This window comes from Dipodomys merriami, unplaced genomic scaffold, assembly GCF_024711535.1.
Source record: "Dipodomys merriami isolate MVZ:Mamm:240054 unplaced genomic scaffold, mDipMer1.0.p SCAF_328, whole genome shotgun sequence".
Taxonomy (NCBI): Eukaryota; Metazoa; Chordata; class Mammalia; order Rodentia; family Heteromyidae; genus Dipodomys; species Dipodomys merriami.
In genome coordinates, this window is record NW_027204804.1 from 499,817 (window position 1) to 510,629 (window position 10,813).

Consider the following 10,813-nt stretch of genomic DNA (forward strand, 5'->3'; position numbering starts at 1 on the left):
TTTTAGTGATTAGTTAGGAATAAGAGTCTCCTAGACAGCTGGGTGCTGGTGGCTCACGCCTGTCATCCTAGCTACTCAGAAGGCTGAGATCTGAGGATCACAGTTCAAAGCCAGCCCAGGCAGGAAAGTCTGTGAGACTCTTATCTTCAATAAACCACCAGAAAACTGAAGTGGAGCTTGGCTCAAGTGGTAGAGCGCTTGCCTTTAGATGAAGAGCTGAGGGACAACACCCAGTCCCAGAGTTCAAGCGCCACACCACCACCACCAAAAAAAAAAGTCTCATAGACTTTCCTGCCCAGGCTGGCTTCCAATAGCAATCTTCAGATCTCAGTATGAGCCACTGGGCTGGGCTTGGTTTATGATTTTAATCTAGATGGACCCAGTCATGACTGCAATTACCTTCAACCTATGTAGTTAGTGTCTTCTTTTCCCTAGCTAAATATTAATAGTATCTACTTCACATGGCCATTATAAGGACTGTGGGTGACCATGTACATAAAAGTGCTTGGTATAGCCAGGCGTCAGTGGTTCACACCTGTTCAAGCCCTACGACCGACCAAAAAATAAAAAAGTATTTGGTATAGATTTAGATGTTCAGTCTACATTAGTTAAACCTCAAATCTAAGAAGACTGAGAAATCCCAGCCCAATCCTGTAAGGATATACCAACCAGAGCCACTAGAGGGCAATCGAGGACACATGGCTTTGATGAGGCTCCAGCAGCTCAGCCTTTCCCAGCAGTGAGTGAGTCTCTGGGACAAACACTCCCACTCAGGAATCCTGGCTCCAAGATGTTTTCTCTGAGTCACTATACTCTCCCACAGTTGCAAAATGATCTGGCAGAAGTCCCTCAAGGGTTTTCACTGCTCACTGAGTAACATCCAAACTCAGCCTGCGTCCAAGGCCTTGCTCAATCTGGCCCTGACCTGCATCTCCAGCTTAGAGATACTGAATACTTTTTTTTTTTTTTTTTGGGGGGGGGTCCATCCTGGGGTTTGAACTCAGGGCCTAAGTGCTGTCCCTGAGCTCTTTTGCTCTAGGCTAGTGCTCTACCACTTGAGCCACAGCGCCACTTCCATTTTTCTGGTGGTTCATTGGAGATAAGAGTCTTACAGACTCTTGCATAGGCTGGCTTTGAATCACTATCTTCAGATCTCAGTTCCTGAGTAGTTAGGATTACAGGTGTGACCATGAGCACCTGGCCCTGGGTACGGCTTATGAAACTACACTTGATGAATGACGTGCCTGCCCCTGTATTTTTGCTCGTTACTCCTCTTCCTTGATGCCTTTTCTCTGACCCAACCTTCTATTACCTTACTTTTCAGTGGCTCAGTGGCCACTATCTCCATTGGTCCCTCCTCACTGGCACACAGTGATCTTGCCCACCCAATTTCACACACAAACTATCTCTTACATTCATTTACCTAGCATTACATTGACTGATGCCTGCACATCTTTAATAAATTAAAAATTCTATAAATAGACAGTCTAGTAGGCCATTTGCCAAGGGCCACACAGCAAACAAGTAGCAAATATGGGATAACCAATCTGGCTCCAGTGAACTTTTTTTCTTTTTCCACTCAAGGCTAGTTCTCTACCGCTTGAGCCACAGCTCTATGTCTGGCTTTTCAGTTGTTCATTGGAGATGAGTCCTATGTAGTTTTCTGCCTTGGGGGCTTCAAACTTTGATCCTCAGATCTCACCCTCCTTAGTAGCTAGGATTATAGATGTGAGCCACCAGGGCCCAGCTTCCTGGAGTTCTAATCTCAACATGAACCCACAGTATACAGTAATCTGTCATCAGTTGCAGTTGCCTGGCGCATACCTTTGCTCCTACAGTGCATCAAATGAATAACTAAGAGTCACTGATCTAATTAGTACCTCTTAAACCTTCAATGACTTAGGGGCTATTGGGAATCAGCAACTCACTATTGTTCATTTGAGTTAGAGCACCAGAGTGATGGATCTCATTATGAGCAACTTCAGAATCATAATTACTGTTCTGTTTGTCTCTTGATCTGTAATATCCGTATTCTCACTTCTCTGGGAGAAAAACAATGTGATTGCTTACTGAAACCCTGGAAGTGTGTGTGTGTGTGTAAAGATTCTGGGTCACATAACAACTGGGATATGAGGGGGATGAGCTGGGGGATGTTTTTTTGGTCCGGTCCTGGGGCCTGAACTCTGGGCCTAGGTGCTGTCCCTCAGCTCTTCAGCTCAAGGCTAGCACTCTACCACTTGAGCCACAATGCCACTTCTGGCTTTTTTTTTCTGCTTATGTGGTGCTGAGGAATCAAACCCAGGTCCTCATGCATGCAAGGCAAGCGCTCTACCACTGAGCCACCTTCCCAGCCCTTTCTTCCCTGAGAAGGGTCTATCATTCTGAGACAACAAAGAAGTAGAATGTGGCTCCATCTCTGCATTAAAGATATCAGTGACCATGGTCGAGTTAGTTAATCCCTCTCAGATTCCCCACCATTTATTTAAAAAAACAAAAACAAAAACTAATCAAACAAGAAGAAAAACATAAAACTGGTGACTAGTGGTTCACACAAGTAATCTTAGCTACATAGGAGGCTGAGCATGGAGGATCAAGGTTCCAAGTCAACCCAGGCAGAAAATTTGTGAGATTCCATCTCCAATTCACCAGCAAAAGAATGCGTGGGCTGGAGACATGGCTCAAGTGGTAGAACACCAGTCATGAACAAGCAAGAGTGAGAAGGCCTCACTCAGTGCGAGGCCCCGAGTTCAAGGTCCAGTTCCACCACCAAAACAACAAAAGCGTTCAGGCCAGCTGTGGTGGTGCTCACCTGCAATCCCAGCACTCGGACAGATCCCACATTTGAGGCCAGCCTAGGTCACAGAGTGAGTTCTAGGACGGCCTGGGGGCCACCTAACTGTCTCAAACAAACCACAAAAGGCCGAGAACATTTGCACACCAGGCAGGGCGGGGACACCCCTGTTCATCCAGCTACCAAAACTCGACCCTGTAAGGTACAGAATTCAAGATGACCAGTCTTCAACTGGATTGCAGTTCTGGCAAGTTCGGGGAGACGACACACCTTCCTAGTCTGGGCGCCTGGATCCCCTCTGGACCCCGAGGCCCCGCGGCTGGGTGGTGCGGAGTGACACAGGGCTGGACCCGGCCCCTAGGCCTGACTCGGGGAGGCACGAGAAAGGGCCGGTGAGGGGTTCCGAACCCCTACGGCGGGGACGATCGCTGGGCTGCAGAGACGCCTAAAGCGCACCGAGGCCTAGAGCCGGGCGCCGCGCCCGGATCGGCCGGGAGCACGCGCAGGGGGGAAGGGCAGGGAACTCGGAGGGGGGCCGGGCGGCGGGAAAAGCCGGGTCGGTCACGTGACGCGGCGGCGGGGGCGCGCGGCCGGCGGGGGCGGAGCCCGGCGTGCGCGCGGCCCCGCGGGTGACAGGGCGGGCGGGAAGGGGCGGGGCCTCGGGCGGGGCCGCCGGGGGGAGGGAGGGGGAGGAGTGGAGATGGCGGCGGCGGCGGCGGCGGCGGCGGCGGCTCAGGGGGGCGGGGGCGGGGAGCCCCGGGGAGCCGATGGGGTCGGCCCGGGGGTCCCGGGGGAAGTGGAGGTGGTGAAGGGGCAGCCGTTCGACGTGGGCCCGCGCTACACGCAGCTGCAGTACATCGGCGAGGGGGCGTACGGCATGGTCAGGTGAGGGGGCGTTCCGGGGGCCGGGGGCGCCCCCGGCCAGGCCGAGGCCCGGCCCGCTGCCTTTCGGGGTGGGGGGCGTGGAGACTCGGGGCGTCCCGTGCACGCCGGGGACTCTGGAAGCCTGGGGAGTGTCCCAAGGAGGGAGGGGGGCGGGCAGTGTTTGTTTGATTGTTTTTGGGGGGGGAGGTGGCTGTCTCCATCCCCCCCCCGGGCGGGGTGGGGTCCCCTGAGGGACCCCCTGACCTCTCCGTCCTGGAGGGAGGGGCATCTGAGTGTCCCCGGGGGAGCGGGGGACCACTGAGGCAGGGGAGCTGGGAGCATAAGTCTTCTTAGTGAAAGGGGGGGGGGTAAGAGGATGACTCGGTTTCCCCCCAGTGAGGCGGTGCTGGGGACTTGGGAAGAGAAGATCCGAGCTCTGGGTGGGGCCAGCCTTTGAGCCCCTCCCCAGTGTCCTGCCAGCGCCCCTCCCTCCCTCTCCCTTAGAAGGATGTGGGCAGGAAGACCCTCCCAGCACATCTTGGGAGGGGTCTTCAGTTCCTCCTGGACCGTGTGTGTGTGTGTGTGTGTGTGTGTGTGTGTGTGTGTGTGTGTGTGTGTGTGTGTGTGTGTGTGTGTGTGTGTGTGTGTGCTCTGGTCCTTTATTCCTATTTGCTACCCAGGTAGCTCCCCCCCCACCCACTCTTCCGTGTCCCTCCTCTCCGATCCCTCTAAAGACTGTTACCTTGCTGTCTTTTGCCTCATCACATCACCATCCCCTGGACCTGTCTGGGATTGAGTGAGCCCTTTTGTAAGAAGGGGAAGAGGAGGGGTCAGGGCAACTGGAATGGAAGGAGGTCGATGAGTGGAAGTCAGTGAGTGATCAGTCCTTTCCTCTGTTTGTGAAGTCACCGAAAGGCCGCCTGGCTGGTCCCCAGCTTTTTCCCTCGAGATCCCAGGCCTTTATAGCAGGAAGGAACCAGCATTGTTTATGCCTTGGCTAGAGCCCTCTCCTGCTCCCTCCCCTCCCTTCTAAGGCCTGGGTGGGGTCACCAGGCCTGGATTCCCCCTTTGTAAGGCTACTACCAACAACATGTATCTCTCTGGCTCTCTCTCAGCTCCGCTTATGACCACGTGCGTAAGACTCGGGTGGCCATCAAGAAGATCAGCCCCTTTGAGCATCAGACCTACTGCCAGCGCACACTCCGGGAGATCCAGATCCTGCTGCGCTTCCGCCATGAGAATGTCATAGGCATCCGAGACATTCTTCGGGCACCCACACTGGAAGCCATGAGGGATGTGTATCCTTCTACCTTGACCAGCTGGCTGGTCAGGCACAGTCTCAGAGCTAGCTGGTTTTTTTGTTTTTTTTTTTTTCCTGTTTCCATCTTCCTTCCCTCTCCCCCTCCCAAGTAAATGTAGCAAAAGAGCTTTCCAGTGAGGAGAGGCGCTGGAGTGGAGGCCTCAAATGGATTGTGGCATGTTGCAGCCAGGCAGGCAGAGTGGCCTTGGACCAGTCCTCCTCTGCCCTGTGTTCCATTGGGGGATGGGGGGTGGGGGGCAGAGGGGGGGAGATGGGGAGAGACTGGATCTCTATGGGAGCTTTGTCTTCTGACATCTGCAATTCCGTGCTATGACCCAGCTTCTGCCCACAGTTCTTACTTAACAGACTGATGATTCTTTCCTCTTGAGTCTCAGACTGGAAGGAAAGCAGTAAAGAAAACTGCCTTTTCTTGCTGGTCTACTCTGTGTTAGATGCCATGCATGCCAAGTAGTTGATGGCTCTGAATCTACCTTCCACCTGCCCCATGAACTTGGGCCTTACCCGATCCATTTCAAAGAGGAGGAAACTGAGGCCTCCCAACACCGAAGTATTTCTGCTCTTACTTCTTTAACTCCCCTATAGGAATTTGTTCTTCCTTGTCTGACATTTCCTGCTCAGAGCCCCACCCTGGTTACCTGTGGATTTGCCCCTTGCCCCTTTATGGCTTATCTACTTCCTGTCTGGCTCCAAAGTGAGCAGTTTATAATACCCATCACCTCTTCTCCACCCACCCCTGCCAGTCCCAGACCTCCATTCCAAACCAGGGATTGATCCTGTAGTCTTCCAGCCTCCACCACAGACTGGACAGGAAATCCCCCATTTTCAACCCCAGCTTGCTGTGTGACACCCATATCCCCCCCCTCTTCCGCCCCCCACCAGCCTCCTTGCCTGTAAAACCACAGGGTTGGTCCACTTGTTCTTGTTGAAAGATAATCTTGACTTAGTCTCCCGGAGATAAGCCACATGACATCTTTTAAATTTTATTTATGTCGGGTTTGTGTTTTATCTGCATGTATGTGCAAGCATTCACTTCCCCCATCTTCTGCTCTATGGCCAAGGTATGCTACTGAGTGGGAACAGCGTGTTGGGAGTATCTCCTCGTTTCTGTGGCACAAATCATTCCCATAAGGCAGGCATTTATTTTGAAGCAAACATTTATTGCATGCCAGATGGTGTTCATACATTAGCTCATGTAACCCCTTCAACAGCCACGCGGCTCAGGCCTATGTAGTAGCAGTAATAGTTTGTATTTGCTGAGCGTTTACAACATGCCAAATGCCAGGCTGACAGTGCGCAATGGCCCATCACGTCTGAGCTGCACAGCCACGCAGAACTGTTATTTCTCCTACTTGCCAGATGACAAAGGACTAAGCCATAGACAGACAGGTTAAGAACATAAAGCGGATCCTGGCCCTGTAGCACAGGTCTGTAATCCTAGCTATCTGAGAGAGGCAGAGATTCAGAGCAATGTGTTTCAAGGCTGGCCTGGGCAAAAAAGTTCACACAAGACCACCATCCCAACCAATAGCTGGATGCAGTGGTTCACATCTGTCATTCCAGCTATATGGAAAGTGTAAATAAGAGGTCCTGAGTGGCCCAGGGACAAAGCAAAGCCTATTCAAAACATAAGGAAAGCCAGGTGCTGGTGGCTCACATCTGTAATCCTAGCTACTCAGGAGGCTGAGATCTGAGGATCATGATTCAAAGCCAGCCCAGGCAGGAAAGCCCATAAGATTCTTATCTCCAATTAACCACCAGTAAACCAGAAGTGGAGCTGTGCTTAAAGTGGTAGAGCACCAGTCTTGAATGAAAAAGCTCAGGGATTGTCCAGGCCCTGAGCTCAAGCCCCACAACTGACAAAAAAAAAAAGGGTGGTGGGGCCTGGGAATGTGGCCTAGTGATAGAGTGCAGTGCTGTGGTTCAAGTGGTAGACTGCTAGTCTTGAGCAAAAAAAGCTCAGGGACAGTGCCCAGGCCCTGAGTTCAAGCCCCAGAGCCAGCAAAAAAAAAGATCTGGAGTCTGGAGGTATGGCTCAAGTGATAGAGTACCAGACTTGAATACCATCAACAACAAAGCTATTTAGCAGTGGAGCAGGGGCTGCCAGACATCGTGGGCAACTCTGGATCTGTTAACCACAAGGTTCTCCTCCCCACCAAGGTGTCTTAGTTACTCTGTAGGGAAACTGTGGACGTGCCTTGCAAGGCTGAGATATGACAGGGACCCCTTGAGCTTTGCTCAGTTCATGAGTCCAAGGGGCCCCAGTTACAAGGGATGGGCAGCCTAGTTGCTCTGGCCTGCTTTCCTTAACCAAGTGCCTCCTGCTACGCCCCCCCCTGCCGGGGGTTTCCGGAGCCCTCCTCAGCTACATTGTTCAGGACCTGATGGAGACAGATCTATACAAATTGCTCAAAAGCCAGCAGCTGAGCAATGACCACATCTGCTACTTCCTCTACCAGATCCTGCGTGGCCTCAAGTATATCCACTCGGCCAATGTGCTCCACCGGGACCTGAAGCCCTCCAACCTGCTCATCAACACCAACTGCGACCTTAAGGTTAGCAGGCTGGGTGCTGGCCTCCCATGGGGCCTTGGGTCTCCAGCTGACCAATGAAGAAGCTCTGGCAGGTAGCAAGCAAGGTGTACAGCATAGGCAAAAAGCAAGGTAGGCTGGGAAGGTGGCTCAGTGGTAGAGTGCTTGCCTCGCCTGCATGAGGCCCTGGGTTCGATTCCTCAGCACCACATAAGTAGAAAAAAATGGAAGTGGCGCTGTGGCTCAAGTGGTAGAGTGCTAGCCTTGAGCTGAAAAGCTGAGGGACAGGGCCCAGGCCTAGAGTTCAAGCCCCACAACCCACCAAAGATATAAACAAATAGGTAAAAAGCAGGGCAGCCAGAAGCCCTGTGCACACTGACTTTAGCAACCTGGGTTTGATTCCAGATATGCGATTTCGGCCTGGCCCGCATTGCAGATCCTGAACATGACCACACGGGCTTTCTGACGGAATATGTGGCCACACGCTGGTACCGGGCCCCCGAGATCATGCTTAACTCCAAGGTAGGAGAGCTCTTCCCCTCAAAGAGGAAGCCTTCGAACCATCTCGGGCCCAGGTCCTGCCCCTGTGACTCAGGATATCTGCTTTCTGGGTCTTGGCAAATCCCTCTGGCTCTTGGGCCGTGACAGGAAGAGGTTCTTTCTGCCTCTGCCCTTTGCCAGGTCATGGATCCAGGTTGGGAGTGGTGCTTGGCTGGGAGGCTGGGAGGACCATGGGGAGGTGGGTCCAGGAACCCACCCTGTCCCTCCTCCCCAGGGCTATACCAAGTCCATCGACATCTGGTCTGTGGGCTGCATTCTGGCTGAAATGCTCTCCAATCGGCCCATCTTCCCTGGCAAGCACTACCTGGACCAGCTCAACCACATTCTGGGTGAGGGGGATCTGGAGGGCTCCTCGGGAGGGTGTTTGTGATCAGCTTAGTGGAGGTGAGCTCTCCAGAGGGCTGGGATTATGGATGGCCCCATGTGTGGAACCCTCCCAGTATCCCATGATATTGCAGCAAAGTACGCATGCTGTCCCCATTGGGTAAACTGGAAAAAGCAAGGAAGGCTGGGCCTCAGTTTGAATCCAGGGGCTTCCAGAATCTCAGCCCCTTGCTCTTTACCACACTGTTGACTGGGAGGTGACCAAGGTGTTGGGGCAGGGGCTGGACTGGGGACTCCTTGTAATTCTTCCCTTGCTGAGACTTCTCACTCAGACACAATCCCATCCGCAGGTATCCTGGGCTCCCCATCCCAGGAAGACCTGAACTGTATCATCAACATGAAGGCCCGAAACTACCTACAGTCTCTGCCATCCAAGACCAAGGTGGCTTGGGCCAAGCTCTTTCCCAAGTCAGACTCCAAAGGTGAGGGGTGGGGGTGCAGGGTGGCGAAGGATGTTGTGACCCCAGCTGCTGCCTGAGTAGACAGGTCCCTAGATGCTGCACTAAGGGATTCTTCTAGAAGATTCGCGAGCCTTCCCGTGGAACCCCTGCCTCCTGCCCTTCCTTAGCTCTTGACCTGCTGGACCGGATGTTAACCTTCAATCCCAACAAGCGGATCACCGTGGAGGAAGCCCTTGCCCACCCCTACCTGAAGCAGTACTACGATCCCACGGATGAGGTGGGCCAGCCACTTCAGCACTGCGGCCAGACAGGAATAGTGTCCCCCATGCCAGGCCTGGGCCTTACTGTCTTTGCTCCCCCAGCCAGTGGCTGAGGAGCCCTTCACTTTCGACATGGAGCTGGATGACCTACCCAAGGAGCGGCTGAAGGAGCTCATCTTCCAGGAGACAGCCCGCTTCCAGCCAGGGGGCCCAGACGCCCCTTAACCCAGTCAGAAATCCCTGTTCCTCAGGGTCTGGTGAGTGGCCTCACAGCTGCCCCCCAGAATGCCTGAGCACAGTCACAGCGCACCTCACGCTCCATGGGGACGGTGTCAGCGCAAGGGCAGAGCCTGCCTGGGACCTGGCTGGGGGCCAGCTAGACCTTCCTGTCTCTCCCCAGCCCCATCTAGCTGGCTCTCATCAACACCCTGCAGCCCAGTAGCCACTCCAGCACCCCCTCCCACCCCCCGCAAGTCACTGAGGCCTCTTTCTCCCCCTGAGGAGCCAGGACCAGACTTGGCTGTCCAGTGTGGGCAGAGAGGCAGATGGGGCTATGATTGTTTAGGCCGGCTGACTCAGATGCCCAACTTCCTCCCACCTGCTGCCCAGGTCAGCAGCTGACACACCCACAAGCAATCTCCCCAGCCTACCTGCCTCCTTCTGTCCTTTGGCCAGCTGGGGCCTGATGGCAAGGAGGTGGACTCCTCCCGGATGAGTCCCTCAGCGCCACCACTTAGTACAGGCTGCCTGATACTGTACACACCTTGCCACTGTCCTTCAGCGCCACCAGCGCTGGTCCCTCAGAGCATCCACCACAGAGACACCCCTCCGAGGAGGGAGGGCGGCCCTGGGGTCAGGGCTCCGCGGGCTCCCTTCACAAACTAACAGCTCTCTCCTGCCTGCTTCTTCCATAGGCCCTGCCACCTGCCCACTCTCCCCTGCCGGACTGTTAGAAAATGGACACTGTGCTCAGCCCAGACCCCAGTAGCTCGGCCAGGCCAAAGCTGGGCCTGTCCACCTTCTCATCCTTTGCTGGGTTCTCCTGCTTGAGGCAGGCCAAGGTTCCCTTTCACCCCACTCCTTCCTCTTCTTCCCGAGGGCCTGAGAGGCTCAGAGGCTCCAGAGTAAAAGCTTACCCAGGCTAGCCCAAGGCTAGCCCACTCTGCAGGGCAAGGGCTGTGGCTACCCCAGTACCCAGGGGCTGGGGTGCTGAGTAGGGACTCAGGACAAGGCCTCCCCACTCATCCCATTAGAACCCCACCCCCTTTTCCCTGTGGGACCCTTCCCAAGTCTCAAGGGCTAGTATCCCTGAGGAGCTGGGCCCCGGGCCTTTCCCTTTCCCCCCCTGTCTCCCCAAAAGCTGCCACATTTAACGCCTCGCTGCTGCTTCTGTGTGTGGGTGAGAAGCGGACATGGGCCCCGCAGAGCCGGCGCCCTCCCCCCGCTCCCCGTGCCTGTATCTAATATATAAATACAGAGATGTGTATATGGACTGGCCTGCCTCCGTCTGTGTACGCCAATGCCTGACTCTCACCATTGTGGGCCTTGAACTCAGGGCCTGGGCACTGGCCCTGCGCCTCTTTGTGCTCAAGGCTAGCGCTCTACCACTTGAGCCACAGTGCCACTTCTGGTTTTTGAGTGGTTCCTTGGAGATAAGAGTCTCATGGTTGGGCTGGGAAGGTGGCTCAGTGGTAGAGTGCTTG

General features: G+C 54.4%; 1 protein-coding gene across 1 annotated transcript; it reads left to right on the plus strand.

Moving 5' to 3' along the window:
* The first annotated feature begins 3,592 nt into the window (after window positions 1–3,592).
* LOC138841723 (mitogen-activated protein kinase 3) lies at window positions 3,593–10,602 on the plus strand. Its single transcript, XM_070042551.1, has 9 exons — window positions 3,593–3,676; window positions 4,771–4,953; window positions 7,339–7,528; window positions 7,910–8,026; window positions 8,280–8,394; window positions 8,740–8,871; window positions 9,018–9,127; window positions 9,213–9,367; window positions 10,025–10,602. Exons 1-8 carry the CDS (start codon window positions 3,669–3,671, stop codon window positions 9,333–9,335), a joined length of 978 nt encoding a protein of 325 aa, XP_069898652.1. The 5' UTR covers window positions 3,593–3,668; the 3' UTR covers window positions 9,336–9,367; window positions 10,025–10,602.
* Window positions 10,603–10,813: the final 211 nt, after the last annotated feature.

Excerpts from the sequence above, each read along its gene's own strand:
- LOC138841723 (XM_070042551.1), top strand. Across the intron at positions 8,027-8,279 it reads AGATCATGCTTAACTCCAAG|GGCTATACCAAGTCCATCGA; the intron begins GTAGGAGAGCTC and ends CCTCCTCCCCAG. Across the intron at positions 8,395-8,739 it reads CCAGCTCAACCACATTCTGG|GTATCCTGGGCTCCCCATCC; the intron begins GTGAGGGGGATC and ends TCCCATCCGCAG.